General features: G+C 34.2%; 1 protein-coding gene across 7 annotated transcripts in view; it reads left to right on the top strand.

The window, feature by feature from the left end:
- The window catches only part of FOXP1 (forkhead box P1), a 375727-nt gene that overhangs the window by 308529 nt on the left and 49575 nt on the right, over positions 1-17623 (top strand). For all 7 annotated transcript variants that reach the window (XM_031945438.1, XM_031945560.1, XM_031945495.1 and 4 more), the window contains one exon: positions 8786-8890. In XM_031945438.1, the coding sequence (XP_031801298.1) occupies positions 8786-8890 (105 nt within the window). The remainder of the gene's footprint in view (positions 1-8785; positions 8891-17623) is intronic.

Genomic DNA, 17623 nt, shown 5'->3' with positions numbered 1-17623 from the left:
TCTGCCCTTCAAGAGGGGAAGAGTCTGACTTAAAGGGGAGAGACAAATGAGTGCTGAGAAATTAATCTTCATGATGAGAATTCTGAGGGTGAGGTTATCCTGGAGGAAACATGTTAGTGGAAGCAAAACCAAATTGAGCAGTTTAGAGGTTAAGAAAATTGAAGCTGAGAAAAGTTAAATTGCTTTTTCCAAAGTTCCTCAGAGAGTAAGAACCTGGTGTGACTCTTGAACCTGTCTTCCTGTTTCCAGCTCCAATTCCCTGGTCTAGACACCATTACCTCTCTGCTCAACACCTTTCTTTTACCTCTGAGCAAACTAAGATTGAGAACTTGCCAGCAGAGAGAGGATTCTAACCCTTATCCTTTGAGTCAATTATGTAAATGTTTTTGTTATTATTATTTGGAATTAGAATTTAATTATGAAGAGCCACTGATAAACTTTTTTGGGAAAATCTTGATAAAGTGTATGTTAAAGAGACAAGCTGAGTTATAGTTAACTTTTCCCAAAAATAAAACTTAATTTTTTTTCTTTTCTTTTTAAAATAAAATAAAATGAAGCTTTTTATTTTCAAAACATATGCATAGAAGTTTTCAGCATTCACTTTTGCAAAACCTTGTGTTCCAGATTTTTTTCTCCCGCCTTTCCTCTCACCTCCTCCCCTAGATGGCAAGTATTTCAATATATGTTAAACATGTGCAGTTCTTCTATACATATTTATACAATTATCATGCTGCACAAGAAAATTCAGATCAAAAGAGGGAAAAAATGAGAAAGGAAACAAAAAGCAAGCAAACAACAAAAAGGTGAAAATACTATTTTGTGATCCACATTCAGTCTACATAGTTCTCTCCCTGAATGCAGATAGTTGTCTCTATCACAAGTCTATTGCAATTGGCTGAATCACTTCACTGTTGAAAAGAGCCAAGTCCATCAGAATTGATCATCACATAATCTTGTTGTTGCCATATACAATGTTCTCCTGGTTCTGCTTACTTAGCATCAATTACTGTAAGTCTCTCCAGATCCCTCTGAAATCATCCTCCTGATCGTTTCTGCATAACATTCATAACATTTCATATACCATAACTTATTCAGCCATTCCCCAACCGATGAGAATCTACTCAGTGTTCAGTTCCTTGCCACTACAAAATGAGCTGCTTCAAACATTTTTGCACATATGGGTTCTTTTCCCTTTTTTATGATCTCTTTGGGATACAGGCCCAGTAGAGCCACTGCTAGATCAAGAGGTAAGCACAGTTTGATAGCCCTTTGGATATATTTCCAAATTGCTCTCCAGAATGGTTGGATCAATTCAGAATTCTACCAATAATTTATTAATGTCCCAGTCAAAATAAACTTTTCTAAACAGAGATGGGGGAAAGAAGAGATTTTGTTATTTATGCTATACATCTCATTTGCATTTTAACATTACACAGCTGAGAGGGAGGATTCTGGAGAAGATGGGGGAGTAGGTTGGTAAATTTCAAGCTTTCCAAATTTCCCCCACGAATAGAACAAATTTGTGCCTCAAGGCAAACATGGACTGTTGAAAAACCTAGAAGATTGGGGCAGAAATGGGGTCCTCTGGACCGAACTCTAAAAGATCTGAAGAAAGACCTTGGGCTAAGATTAACCTGAATGAAGTGGAAACACCTCTTAGGCTAGCTCTGCAGAAATATCCAGTGGGGATCTCTCAGGCTAGGTATGTGTGACTGGAGCCTCAGCTGGAACCACAGGCACTTTCCCCTCCTGGACTCTTTATTTAGTTGGGGGTATGAGTCTGGAAAGACAGAGTGAATCTTGGATGATTAGGAACAGCAGGCCCAGCTGTGCTGCTGAGAGGCCGCCCTGGGTGAGAAGGAACAAGCACCTGGTGAATGCAGAGGCAGTGGGGCAGGGGCATTGTTGACTGTGGGCACTTGCAGGAGGATGGAGTTTTTGGTTTGGGGTTCCTGATCAGAATGGAGAGCTGAAGAGAAGCCTGAGGCATCATCTTCCCATTCCATGATTAAAGGTGTTTACATTAATATCTCCTGTTTAAAAAAAAAAATGAATTGTCAAAGAAGAAAGAATCTCACCACTGAAACATATTATGGGAACAGGAAAGATTGGGATTCATCTTCAGAGGAGGGCACTTTAGTAAATAAAAAAAAAGCTTCTGTCCCAAAGAGTAATGTGAAATGGCTCCCTTCCCAGAGAGAATTTATAGAATAACTCAAAAAAGAATTCAAAAATCAAATGAATTGAAGAAAAACTAAATAAAAAAAATTAAAACCATCCAAGAAAAACAAGATTATGAAAAAAATAGAATTTTTTTCTTTTCAATTTTCAATTAGAAAAGAAGGTACAGCATCTCAAAAATGAAAATAACTTTGAAAATTAGCAGCAGGCAAGAGGAAGGCAATAAAGCTATAAGAGACTAAGAAATAACAAAACAGATTATAAAAATGAAAAAATAGAACAGAATGTGAAACATCTCAAAAGAAAAAACAACAGATCTGGAGAACAAATTAAGAAGAGAAAATATAATAATAATTGGACTGCCAAAAAGTTGTGCCCAAAAAGAGAAGCTTGACACAATAATGCAGAAAATAATCCTAGAAAATTGTTTTGGAGTGATAAAACATGAGGGGAAAGTAGAAATAGGAAAAACAAAAAATCCACTAATCACCACCTCAAAGAGATTGTAGAAAACTCATAGGAATATTATAGCCAAATTTTGAAACCACCTGATCAAAGAGAAAATTTTGCAAGAAATAAGAAAAAAACAATTCAAATATGCTGGAGCTAAAATTAGAATTGTACAAGATTTATTAGCAGCTACAATAAAAGACCGCAGGTCTTGGAATCATATCTATAGACAAACGATAGAACTGGGCCCGTGGTCAAAAATATCATACCCAGCACAATTATTTATAATTTTCAATGAGAAAAAATGGACATTCAGTGAAGTTGCAGATTTTTAGGATTTTCAATCAAACCCAAACTTAACAAAAAATTTAACTTATAAGAGCCAGCATCAAAGGGTAGTTTTAGAGAATTCAACATGGACAAACTGTTTAAAAATGGACAAATTGCTTATTTTTTTTTTTACATGGGAAATGCATACTTTTTGTTTAAGATTTACATCGACAATAGAGTAAGCTCAAAAGAAAAATTGGCAGAGGAAAGATAAAAATAGTAATCATGTTATACAAATTAAGTGCAGAGGAAGAATAGACAAAGAGGCATTAAAGGGGAAAGAAAGCTCATAATTCTGAAAACTTACTCACATCAGAAATAGGTTCAATAAATACCACTATCTGAAGAGTATAGCACCCTACAAAATCTATTTAAAAAAAGGTGGGGGGGGGGGAGATAAGTGGATGAGGAAGCAGAGGGTAAGGGAAGAAGGCAAGGGAGGGATCCCTGGGTGGAGAGAGATTAAGTAATGGTAAACTAAGTTATGGAGCAGAATTTAATGAAAGAGTCAGCAGGGATTATACAGGTTAGAACATTTTAATAAAAATAAATTGATATCTTTATTGGCTACCGTAATTTTGTGTATCAGAGAATACTGTTAAATTTTATTTTTAGAATATACAAGGTGACCCCATAGTCTTAGCTTATTCAACTTTAAAATGTCATTAATACTTTTCAGATATCTTTCATTTTATTTACAATATGAAATACATTTTTGAATGTGACCAAAGTGAGGATTCATTTTGCTGGACCATGAATATTTGTTCCATGAATTTTGTTTTTCTTTTAAACTGGGAAGGAGGAAGTAGGTAGGAGAAAAAAAAATAACGCACAATATGTTGGGAAAAAATAATTTAAAAATATCATCCTTTCTCCCTACATAGTAATTTAGAAAGAAAAATCAATATCAATATGTATAAAAAGAAAAAAAATTAAATGAAATAGGTTTTTCCTTTGACCTCATCTTAGACCTGTTTCTAATTTAGATTTTATTCTTTCTGGGTAAAAATATCATAACTTTCCTTGTTTGGATTTGGCATTGGCATTTTACACATGAGTGTTTAATATTTAAACTTCATTTTCAGTCTCCATAAACATTGAGTACTTGGTGTCCCAAAAGTGTTGGTGTAGTTTTAAGCTATTAAAGATATTTAATTTTAAAATTTCACAGACTTTTTTTGGGGTGGGCACAACTGTATATATCATAAAACACTGTGATTATCAGGAAAAGATATACACAGATTAACGATCTGGTCCCTGCCCTTGGGAGGCTTACATTCTTGTGTAATATATGAGGAAGCATTGATAAAATGAACAGAATTGCATTCTATATTATTTTAAATATCCTTTCTGTAAGACATTTCATAAAGTCTTGACCCCAAGTAAAGAAGTTAAATCTTTTGGCTAGCATGTTAAAATCTTGTCAAAACTAAATGCATCTTTGTTTCTTCCTGACCTTGGCAGTATTTCAGAAGTCATACTTTTTATGTGATAAACTACCGTTGAAAAATTTAATGTTTTAGTCCCAGACAAGATTTTCTTACCATAAACACTCAGATCTTGATTTTCTAGCTATATTTTCCTGGTCAAGTTCTGTAACAATTCAAGGAAAATCCATCCTTTCATTCATTTTTTTCCATTTCCTCTAGTCCCTTTTGTAGCATCTCAAAAGGAAATAAGGCAACATGAAGTCATGTTACATTTTTCTTTATATATATATATATATATATATATATATATATATATATATTACACACACACACACACACACACACACACACACACACACAGAGTCATTTAAGAGCTCTCCTTCAGAAGTTCATCTGCCATTATCTGCTAAAGCCTTGAATGAAATCAGAAAATTTTGGGAAATGGACTCTATAACTTTCTAGGGTCAATAGGATTTTGAAAAAATATCAGCCCATTTTCTGGATTCCTGCATAGAAATTGAATTGTATCTATTATTTTTTTTAAAAGACCTAGTTCCCACCTATTCTAGTCCGACCCCTGACCTAAACACTATTTAATAAGGATTTTTCTTTGGGGTGATACTTCTCATTTTTAAAAGCCAATCAAATCTGAACAATTAAAGATCAATTGGATGACTGACAGAACTACCTAAGACCAAAAGCCATCCCCCAATAAAGAGGTGGCCACTAGAGGATGTAATCCAATATTTTTCAAAAGAACGTTTTCAAATTCTTAATAACCATATGAAAGTTTTCTTTCGGGGTTTTTTTTTTTTTTTTTTTTTTTGGCTGAGGCAATTGGGGTTAAATAATTTGCCCAGGGTCACACAGTTAGGAAGTGTTAAGTGGCTGAGATTGGAACTCAGGTCCTCCTGACTTCAGGGCTGGTGCTTATCCACTGCACCACCTAGCTGCCCCCAAATTTCTAATAAGAACAATGTAAATCAAATAATCACTTCACACTCTAAAATGTACAAAGTTACAAAATATGGTTCCATGTTGGAAGAAGTGTGGAAAGACAAGAAGACTAATGAATTATTGTTAAAGCTGGGAATTTAGTGCAACCCTTCTAGAAAACATTTTGGAACCATTTAATTTAAAATTAAGAGATATTTGTAAAACACTTTGTAAACTTTAAAGTTCTCTATAAAAGCTAGCTAAAAAAAAAGTGACTAAAATGTGTATACTTTTTAACAGAGAAAATTTTAATCCAGAAATTGCTATGGACACACTCCAAGGAGATCATTGACAGAAAGGAAGAATATGCCAGAATATTGTCAATACATTTTGTGTGGTAATAAGGAACTGGAAAGGGAATAGATACTTATCAATTAGGAAATAAATAAACTGTGATAATTGAGTTTAATGGGATATTAATGAGATGACTTACATGAACTGATACAGACTGAAATAAGCAGAACCAAGAAAATCGTACAGACCAGAGATGTCAAACTGGAGGCCCATAGAACTTCTGAGCACAGCTTAGAAGTAGATGAAAATGTAAATAAAAATGTTTAATAAAATAAGATAAAAATATAATGCAACATAATGTTAAATATCTAAGTCAATATGCAGCCCTTTCAATTTGAGTTTGATACCATAATTTCAGACAATAGCTACATCATTGTAAATGGAAAAAAAAATTCATAAACCTTCTGAGTGGGATGTTATAAAATTATAAAGATTTGTCTCAAAGGAGAAATATTAAAATATGTCTCTCCCTGCTCCTTTTCAGAGGTGAGGAATTCCTTAAGTATGCCATGCTACACTAATAATATCAGATTTTTAAAAAAATATACTGATTAATTTTGCTGACTTTTTTCCTCTTTTTTTTGGTAAAGTATGCTCTTGTAAGAGATTCTTCTCTGAGAGGTGAAAGGATATAAGGGAAATTTGAAGCAATGTATAAACCAAAGCTTATCAATGAAATCAATTAAAAATAAACCTATGAAATGTAGACATGTCCAATTTAGACCTTTGTTAAGACTACTCATTTCTATATGAAGATTAGTTTTGCTAAAGCTGTGATGAGTTTTGATCTGTACCTGTGAAATGAAAGTGCCTCATTGAGCTTTGAATAACATTAGAATCAGATTTTTTACAATTAAATAAGTTAACTAAAAAAAAAAAAAAAAAACCTCTCACCTCCAAACACCATGTTAAATCATTTAAATTTAATTTTCAGCTATAAATCTGACTGTACAGAACTCATATTGTTTTTTTTAAACAATCTCAGCTTAACAGTAGAAGCACAGTGGGATAAATAGAAAATTATATGCAATTTTGAACTATTGATATTAATTTTTTATCTTGATTAAATAGTTTAGCCTACTGATATAAAAAAGCGCTGTTAACATTCTAGAGAGAGGTAAAAATAACGACAGTTTTGGTTAGACTTCAATTAATGTTTAGAATATTTTCTTTTTTAAAAAAATTTAATATACATTGAGATTACGCCAGTATTATACTGGGATTCCAATGGTCTTTAGTGGTCTTTTTTTTTTTTATTTCCTCATATCTTGTTTATCTAAAAGAGAATGAGTTTCTTATGATAGCCTTCTTTAGATTGGAAGTAAGATGTAATAACTTACATGCTTAATGGATTTGCTCCTCTTTCAAATGTTCTCATATTATCTCCTTACTTTTGTAATGAATGTGTCTCAAAAGCCAAATGAGTTAACCTCATTGCAGCCATTTCACTCTTTTTTGTATGAAAAACATCAATGGCTTGGCACACTGACTCTATACAATTTCTGACTCAGAAAACAATTTCCTGAAAGAAATTGTTATATACTTCAGGTGCAGGATCTCTTTTCAGCATCCTTAGGTTATCCAGAAAACTTGATGTTTGTTAAAAGGTTGTAGGAAATGGGTTATTATGCGATAGTTTTTCTTACATTATATATAGTGGATTAAATGTTGCCTTACAACCATAAAAGGAACAAATCATATTTATCCATATTGTTGCAGTGGGTTTATGTAGCATGTTGAACGTGACTCTCAAAGAGAGTACTCTGTCAATCCTTGCTAAACTGGTAGATTGCTTGACTTCCCCATATCTGAACCATAGTAGGGTTAAAACCATTTTGGTTCCATACTAGGGTTGACACTAACATGATTAGCTCTCCAAAACTCGGCAAACTGCCCTGAAGAGGGATGAACTGGTTCAGGTTGGAGAGAGAACAAGTCAACTTCTGGGCAGATCAGAAAGTCACTGTTGTACTTCTAGCCTGGGCAAGATAAAGAGACCCAATCTTAACACAAGAACAACAGTATTAAACTGCTAATAATTATAGAGCTATTTTATGTGTATAGTCATAGCATAGTTGAAGTTGATATAGCAGAGACAGTGGACCAGGCTTCAGATAGCCTCTGTGATCAAAGAAATGTGCATGAGGAAAAAAAAAAAACATAGCTCTCAGTGTTATTATTTTTACATTGTATTTGATGGAATCTAAAGTTATGGAAACCAGTGCAAAAGCAATTTATCTGAAAGAAGTCTGAATGCAGAAATCTAATAGAGGAAAATATTTTAGAATAAGGTTCATCAGTGAGTGCAGCAGCTACATTTCCCTCAGCACCACATGGACTGGATCAAAGCATCTTATGACTTGGATCAGTGCAGCCAAATCATTACGTATTGATTGGAATCCTGCAGAAGGATTAACCCCTTAGCATTCATAAGAAAATTTCCTGTAACCCTTGGTTTGAGTAGTTTGAAAATTTGAACCTTCTTCCCAGTCTAAAAAGGCTAATAGTCCTCCCTGACCCACTGGTATTTCTCAGTTCTTTAATCGCACATTTGCTCATTGTATTGAATTCTGCATTGGAAAAACATTTAGTGATACCATTTGAGTATATGAAAGCCCCATGAGCATGCGGGAGAAGAAAGCAGCTTAATAATATGCTGTATAGAAAACCTAGTGTTAGGATATCAAAATTAAGTAGGGATTTCTTGAAGTTTTTGATTATTATATAAATTACAACATTTTCAGTTCTCGATATTTTAAGAATCTACAGAGTTGTAAATGGACAGCTTTTCATCTGAATGAGGTTTAACTGAGAATGTGTAATGTTAATAAATTTCTCCTAAAAAAAATTACCCACCATGGCATTGAAAAGCCTGTCAGATGATTTTTGTATCAAGGTGTACAGCCTTACATTTTGCTAAGTACATTTTCATACAACTTCACTGCACAATTTTTGAATAAAATGAAAATCATAAGTAGGGGGGAGGATTTCTTAAAGTAAAAAAAAAATAACATGGCTTATGTCATATGTTTGGTCCATTATATCTTTGCTGACTGGAATAATATAGAGAAATAATTGACATTCTTCGTCTTGCTTTTTTTCAGTTTATCCCATGAAGATCATCCCCATAGCCACCCACTCTATGGACATGGTGTCTGCAAGTGGCCAGGCTGTGAAGCAGTGTGTGAAGATTTCCAATCATTTCTAAAGTAAGAATGATTTTAGTCATTATCTACCTTTTACGTAAGCATGCCCTCTCATTTTCTATGTTCTCCTTCATGAAAATGAATTTCAATAGAAGATAGAACCTCTTTACCCCATCCCACCCAAGAGAATGCAAACTCATGAGGGAAAAAGCAGTGTTTTTCAAATTACGTCAGAAGTCAGTATATTGTAGTGGCAGGAGCAAAGGGCTAGAAGTTGGGAGACCGGAGCCTCCAGGATTGTCTCTGACCCTGATTAACTGTCAAATCCTGACAACTCTGCCTGAATTTCTTTATATTTTAAATTCATGTGAGGGACTAGACACCCCCTATAATTCCAGTTGTAACATTTTCTTTTAAGGTTATTTTTTTTTCTTTTTTCATCATGCATCCATAATGAACTCATATAATCAAAATGAACATAATTTAGAAAAAGAAAAAAAAGTAGCAATTTTTGTTTGTCTTTATGTAAAACTATAGTCAAAATATTACTTCAATTTGGTACAATTAATCGATAGATTTTGGCCAAAATTATTGACTTTCTCTTTATATGTCAATAAACTTTTTTTTTTTTCATTTTCCCCCTCAAAATATAATGAGCTATCTTTGGCATGAAATGCCCATAGCCTCATTTTCTTCTTGCACATTCATATTGAATTGACTATTTAAGGTATTCTAAAATGTTTCTTTCCCCTTCATATTAAAAGAATTGTAGTAAATTTCAATAATTGACTTTTAGAGATACCACATTTAATTTCTTTTTCTAAAGTTGAAGTCCATCGATGTTGTACCTCACTAACTCTATCCAGAAACATAGCCTCATATTCTTTTCAATTCCAAAATGTGTTTAAATGAGTCACTTAATATAGTGTACACACACACACGGAGAGAGACAGAGACAGACATAGAGAGAGAGAGAGCACAAGGGATTCTGTTTAAACATAGCACTACACAAAGTCTTTTCTTTATCCCCCCAATTGTTAGATTACTTTATTCTTACTTGATTTGTTTTGCATTTATTTTGTATCCATTTATATATGTAGATGATTTTTTTTTCTTGACAGAATTAAGCTCCTTGAGGACAGGGATTATTTCAATTTGTTTTTGGATCCCTAGTACACAGTGTCTAATACTTAATAATTTTTATTTTATTTTATTGATTTATTCATTCAGTATTCTGTAGTAATACGCTGTGGTTGAACTGATATCTAATGATGGTAGAAATGCTTCAGGTCCTCATGGCTGGATCTTGGATCTGTACTGTAATAGAGAACCTTCCTTCCCTCTAAGGATAATACCTCCCCCCCAACTTCATTAGATCGACCTACCTGTTGAAGATACTCAGTCTCTGGGGCCATACACTTAAGTTTTTCCAGCCATATGAATGGATGACCTACTGGAGTTAATATCCCACTAACAAAACCATGTTGAGAACCCAAATTCACCATCATAATCCTAGGAGTCTTCAGAATTGGATTTAGTGTTGTATTTCAGACAGAAAGGTTTGAATCCAGCTTTTGAGACCCAATAATTGTCTGATCCTGGACAAGTCACTTAACTTCCTATATTCCAGGCAGCTTATTTATACTTATTACATTGTAGAATAGATGCCAGACTGCATTGATGCATAAAATTTACTTGATTTGGAGCATCCTTTTGCCAGTGAAATCACAGGGCTGGTCTTATCTCATGAATAAAGACCCATCTTTTCTTCACTGTAGACATGATATCCTCACCTTGAAGGAATCAATTGCTAGTTCATGTAACTAAATACTTGTCATTCTAATATTTATAACATAAAATTTAAGCCCATTTTGATGGACGTCAGAATTTTAATAAAAACTCCTTTCAATACTTCCAGCATTATTTATGAGTTATTCTGTTGGATAAAGTTTTTGTCTAATTAATGATGGTGCATTTTGTGGAGAGTTTTGTTGTTGTTGTTTGTTGTTTCATTTGGCTTGGGTTTGGTCCAGTCCTATGATTTATAAAGAAAACTTGCCAGGTGGAAATGTTCTCGACCAACATTTTAGTCTTAAGAAAGTTGTCTGGCAGACTTTGAAGCTAAATGATGTCACCAAAGCCACATCAATAGGATAAATAAGTTAGAATCTCAACTTGAACTCAGGTCCTCCTCATTCTGAGGTATGGTCTGCTCCCCATCATCCCTTTTGTTTTTTATACTTTCTTAATATATCGAAAAAGGAGTCAGTTTTGCATGTTCAGTTCTGTTTTCTTTCCAGATAAGTGGCTAACATGTGGTTTTGTTTGTCTGTTTTTTATGAAAATTGACTTGTGCCTAGATGAACCTGGGCTACGAAGCTCTGCTTTCTCTGTCTCTGTCTCTGTCTCTGTTTCTGTCTCTGTCTCTCTCTCTCACTCTGTGATTAATCAAACCAAAATGAATAAATGTATTTCATTATTTTGTACATTTTAATGCAGGAGTCCTTGACTTTTTAGTGTGTTATGAGCCCTTTTGGCAGTCTGGCAAAGCCATCAGACCCCTTCTTGGACTCATGTTTTAAATACTTATGCCAAACACATACCATCACAAAGGAAATCAATTATATGAAAGTTACCATTTTTCATAAAGTCATGGACCCTAAGTTAAGAAGCCTTATTTGAATAGTTTCATAGTTGAATTCTTGATTTGAGATATCTACAATATTTATTGTATATATTTCCTAACTCCTCAAGATTTATAAAGTGTGTTCCTTCCTCTCAACAATCTCTGAACCAGGTGGTTTAATTGTGGTTCCCATTTTATCACTGAGAAAACTGAGGATGATACTGACTCCCTGACTTGCTCATTCTCAAGGCTAGGAAGTGTCTATACTTCTAAATATAAAATCAGCACTTCTTAAGCACAAAACAATGACTCGAAATGTTTCTAGACATTAATATTCAGTATCACTGATAATATATTTTAAATTGAGGAATGGTCTTTTGCTGCCATTTGATTCTGTTTAATGTCCTTGCTTTTGTAAATTTGCTTATAATAGAATCTTTGGTTTGAATTCTTTTTCTTCCTCTATAACTATTCATCTAGTTGTATTCTTGCAAGGTGGAAAAATTTGGCAAAGATCAGCCTTGAACTGATTTTTCTTGAGGTTTTATTATTAGGAAGTTGTGTGGCTTTAATTGGAACAAATTCTTACTTTTGTCTAAAAGTTTCTTCTTTTGTTGTCGTTATCTCTTTTGTTGATGTTGTTAATGACCAATCCACACCCATTATATGCTTTACCAGAGTTTTGTGTTTTAGAAGGGATGAATTGTCTTTTTCATCAATCTTGAATATGACAATTTTCTGGTCAAAAGAAAGGAGATGGTTTTCCTATTTGACTTTGTGGTGGGTTATATCAACATACTCTGCCCCTCTTGTTTGCTAGGTAGACTGGTGTTTAAGGAATTCTTGAGTGGTAATCAACAAGAAATATCAGAGAAAGATTTCTGATATCACATCCAGCTTTGAAGTCCATATGGGGAATATGGCAACTGTCTCAGTGGTCTCAGTGAGTTTGCAGTACACAAAACTAGGTTGTTTTTTTTTTAGAACCATTACTATCAGGTATCTCTAGTCATGTATGTGCAAAGGGTTTTTTTTTTTTTTTTTAACACCCTATTAGAAGAATTTAAATTTATTCTTAGTGAATTGCATTTTGTTAAAACCATCCCTCTAGTCTTTAACAATCCCTTTATAGGCTGTCTGTCATCCTCTGTGTAAGCCATCTCTCCCAGTGTTGTGTTACTTATAGATTTGATGAGGAAGTCATCTATGCCTTTAATCAAACCATTGATCCCAATGATTTTTTTTTTTTTTTTTTTTTAACATTGGACTGGGCTTTATGACTCTTTACGCAGTAGAATGTAAGCTTACGTATAGAGACTGTTTTTTTTTTTGTTTGTTTGTTTTTTTGTTTTGTTTTGTTTTTATATTCCCCAGCAGGATTTAGTGACTGGCATTGGGCAGGGGAGTTAGAGAAGGGAGGATTAAATGCCTGACATGATTTCGCTGGTGTAGTGAACTCTCCGGGAGGAAAAACTCTCTCTTAAACCACATGTGCGACTGTTTCACTGCTTTGTCTTAAAGAGTTGACTGAGGCTTAACAATTATGTAATGTGCACAGAATCAAATAACCAGTATGTGTCAGAAGCAATTCTTGAATACAGGTCTTGCTACTTCATGGCCAGTTTGCCAACCATTCATGGGCAAGGCAAAGAGTAGATCTTTAATAATTACTTGTTAAATCAGATCAAGTGTATTTTTCTCTTTTTTTACCCACTGGCTTCTAAAATGGCCTCAATTCTACCACTCTTTCTGACAGTCACATTTCCTGACTTTTAATTCTTATTTTCTGGAAGCCAATAAATTTTTATTTTCTTAGATACCTGACCCCTGACTTTCTCTACCTTCTAGAAGAAAACAACAGAGTCCTGATTTCCCACCCAATGCCATCTCATTTTCTTTTCCAAGAATGGAATATTTAAGGCACAAAGAAAGCATCCTTAGATTTTTAGGTGTCAAAGGAATGGGTGTTCATCAAGTATAATATTGCAGGTTTTTTTGGCTATTAGTTAAAATTATATTTAGTGGAAAATCTCACCATGATTGCATATAGTCCTAATGACTTTGCAAGCTATAAAATCTGGGTTTGTTAAGCCTTTGCTTTTCTCATTTGTATTTCATTCCATGTTTTGTTAAAGATTCATATTTATTTTTTTATATGCATATATATATATGCCTTCAATTATTCATCTTTCTATATTGGGCAGCTAGGTGGCACAGTGGATAAAATTCTGGGTCCTGGACTCAAGATTCATGTTTCTGAGTTCAAATTTGGCCTCAGATATTTACTAACTAAACCTTAGGCAAGTCACTTACTGCTTTTTGCCTCAGTTTCCTCATCTGTAAAATGAAAAGGAAATGGCAAGTCATTCCAGTATTTTTTGCCACAAAAATTCCAAATAGGGTCACAAAGAGACATGACTGAAACAACTGAACAACATATTCAATTATTTGTGAGCTTGAGTGTGGTGATCTGCTAGAAGAAATCATAGGGATATCACAGTTTCCATTTTTTGAGCAGGCTCAAGCACTACACTGCCATTTTAATTTTCAGCCTGAATAGCAAAAGTGATTTGGTTTGGAAGCTCTTCTCCAAACTTACTACTGCTCTTGCTAGTAAAATGGAGTTGTTAAAGTGACCCTCAATAAGTTATTTAGAAGGAAAGTCTCTGCCAGTAAAATGCCACCATTAAAAAGGAGGAGGGAAGTGAGAAAGCAGGGGAAGGAAACCATATTCCCAGGTCTAAAAATATAGTTCATCTTTCCCCTCCTGAGGAAGAAATATCATAACTGTTGGTAAATGAAAAACAGAGATTTGACACTCTTCTGTGATCATTCTGTAGTGTTTGTTCCTAAGGTGAGGTACACCACAGGGCCCTTGATTTCAAAGATAAATACTGTACAAATAACAATCCTGGTTGTCTTTCACTCACAGCCAACAGGAGGATACTTATCAGAATCAGCAGATACATAGTCTAGTGTGCATATTATTTCCCTTTTTCTTTTCAAAACAAGTTGCATTTGTGTGTGTGTGTATATTTTTGAATCTGTTAGCCATGCTTTATCATATATCAGTTAGAGCTAACTGCTATCAGCAGGTGCCTGTGCTAACTCTCATGCAATAGTTGTGCACTGCATTGCGTGGAATACTCAGTTAACCTAAAAAACAAAAACAGGCCCCTGGCATCTCTCTGGCATGATTTCGGACCATATTTTCTTCCTGTTTCCTGTTTCCAGACTGAACTTCCTCCCTGTCCCCCAATATCAAAGATAGAACCTAAAACGAGTCTATTGGTGTTTTTAGGCTTAAAATTTATTCATTTGGAAGAATGCACAACCAAATCCCCTGGGAAAGCTGAAAATATATTTGGAGGTCTGTATGTGGCCATGTTTTTCTGTCTTAATGTATCAGGTAGAACTCGGGTCTCACTTTCCACAAATATCAGGTGCTTTGTTTTCTCCAGTTTTCTTATAAAGACATTTTCAAAAAGAAATGAAAAGTGTTCCATACTTACAAATTCCATCTTTTGTGAGGAGTGGGGAGATTTGAGCCATTTCTTCTAGGGGGAAAATAGCTGAGATTGTATCCATGTTGTGAAAAGAAAATCATACATTTCAGATTGGCTACTTGATTACTCATTTTGTCCTCCAAAAAAACAGTTTTTATATTGAAACATATTCACCTGTAAGATTTTTCACGCTCTGATACAGAACAGCTGAATAAAACCTTGATAAAAGAACACTTTCCTTTTTAATGAGAGAGACAGATGGGAAGGAAGGACAGAGTCAGAGAGAGAAACAGATTCCGAGACAGACAGACAGACAGATCTACAGACAGAGAGAATATGAGAATGAGACACAAGAGAGAGAATGAGAATAAGAATGAATGCCGTGAATGATATTGGGAGCTTCTTTGGTAATTGGGAGTCTTGTGAATTTAACTTTAAGAAACCGAAGAGTTTAATGGGAAAGAAACGACTAAGAGCACTCTGTCATGTTTTCACAAGTGTTTTTATCATGGTCACATCTTGTTTACTTTAGTTGCCTGCCTAAAACTACTTGGAACATGTTAAGAAAACATTTCAAGAAAGCCTCTACAAAGAGGCTTTTGTTGAGCTGCAACTGTGAGTCTGCACAGCTCACAAAGGTGTTAACTTTCAACCCCTTAAGCACTTCCACATGAAATTCCAGCAACGGTGTTTGTGGTTTTGGAAAAACAAAGTGTATGTTAAAGAAACCAGGTATATGCTAATACATGTTGAAGTAGGCCGGAAATCATAAATTGTTTCAAACCCATTAATTGCTATCATTTGCATGTCAGAATGTGCTGCAGTGAAATTGCTTAACTGTACAGCATACTTTTGACCAAATAAAGAGGTCAAAAAATGCTTACATGCATATATTCATCCACACACATATCACCATTATGTGTATTCATATAGATAGATGTGTACACTCCTATCTCCAAGCAAAGGGAATATGTCGTTACACACATATGCAAAATCTAATTCCTGTGTTAAAGTCAAAATCAAAATATTTGGGGGCAACACATTTTATATTCTAGGTAACAGATGATAGGAAGGTATTTTTGCATCATTGAATTGGTTTAAAATTATAATATATGATGATTCAAAAAACAGAATCTTAGTAGATTTATTGTTTTATCATGTACTTTGGAGTAGTAACTTAAAATCTGGATTCTACTAATTTTTTTTTTCTTTTGTTCAGCACTCTTATTAACCTTTCTGATACTATTCAGGAGTTCAAGACCTTTCCAGGAGTTTTGGGTTTTTTTGAGGTCAGTGGCCTAAATACCACAGTGCCCTCTAGTGATAAATAGAAAATTAGTGGGGAAAGTTTTCTGTGAGTGTCCCAAAGATAACACGACAAATGATTTTGTTTATGAGTCTAAAGAAAAGGTTCTAAGAAATATATATGGAATTTTAACACCTTTTTAGTTAATCCTTATGTTTAGATCTTTTTAAAAAATACATTTATACAGTTTGTCATTTATTTCATATATATTCAGGCTATCTGTGCCCTAGAATATACTTCTATTGTTCTTTCTAGAGTTGTATTTTTTTTTTTTTACATGCTATTATTTTAGGTGTTTCATGTGATATTTCCGGTGTGTAATTAGAAGGCCTTACTTAAAAGACAGAGATCATCTTTGTTTCATACTTTTATTGACACTGTCTACCCTATTATGGCTATGTCTAAATGGTAAAATTTATTATTAGCAATAGTGTCACAAAAGTCTGAGACAGCGATTTTCCTTTCAATAAAAGTAGTTAAAAACCTTTTAGAAAATCCATAATTTTGATTGCTGGTACTTCATAAATGTATAACTGGTACTTTTTAGCTGTCTCTTTAGGGAAAAATGAGTTTTATCACCTGCAGTACCTGGGTTAATGAAATTGTGTGCTGGAATTTAGCCAGGATGAAAGATGAGATCATTCAATGGCACTAATATTGGCAACAGGTCTCATAAAAAGCTTTGTCTCTTTAGCGAAGTATCATTAGTTATTTTTCATTATTATTATTGTTGTTGTTGCTGCTGTTATACTTAAAATAGAGGGCTTAAGTTAGTTGCCATCTTCAAAATTTTTGTGCTAGTCAGATTCTCATTTGGTGAAACATCCAAAACCCAGTGATTTGAAAACTTTAACAAAGCCAAAAGAAACACAGAAATGTCCATCAGTGCCTAGTAGAAGAATTTACTTGCTTCAGATTTCAGCCTTAGTTCCTGTTCAACCCTTAAAAAATCACGACTCTCAGCTCGAATCTGAAATAATGCTGCTTTTTCCCCCTCTCGTGTCCCTCCTATGTTTGATTGTTTGTGGATATTAGCTGTCCAGGAAATCCCATACTTACAGATATAAATCCAAAATGATCTTGTTTTTCCGTAGCCAGCCCAGGATGTATTAGACAGTTATGATGATTTGTTAATTTTTGTGACCTGTATTTATTTTATGTGTGCAGTATGCTTTGAGGATAGAATCAGCTGTTGAAATAGTTTCTCTCTCTCACTCTCTTCTCTCTCTCTCTCTCTCTCTCTCTCTCTCTCACACACACACACACACACACACACACACACACACAGGAAGCACCTCACTTTTCCTTTTTAGTGCTTTCTTGATTTTTTGATGGGGAATTTTTTTCTTTTTTGATAA

The sequence above is a fragment of the Sarcophilus harrisii genome, chromosome 1, assembly GCF_902635505.1.
Source record: "Sarcophilus harrisii chromosome 1, mSarHar1.11, whole genome shotgun sequence".
Classification (NCBI taxonomy): Eukaryota; Metazoa; Chordata; class Mammalia; order Dasyuromorphia; family Dasyuridae; genus Sarcophilus; species Sarcophilus harrisii.
This window is presented reverse-complemented; position numbering and strand designations above follow the sequence as displayed.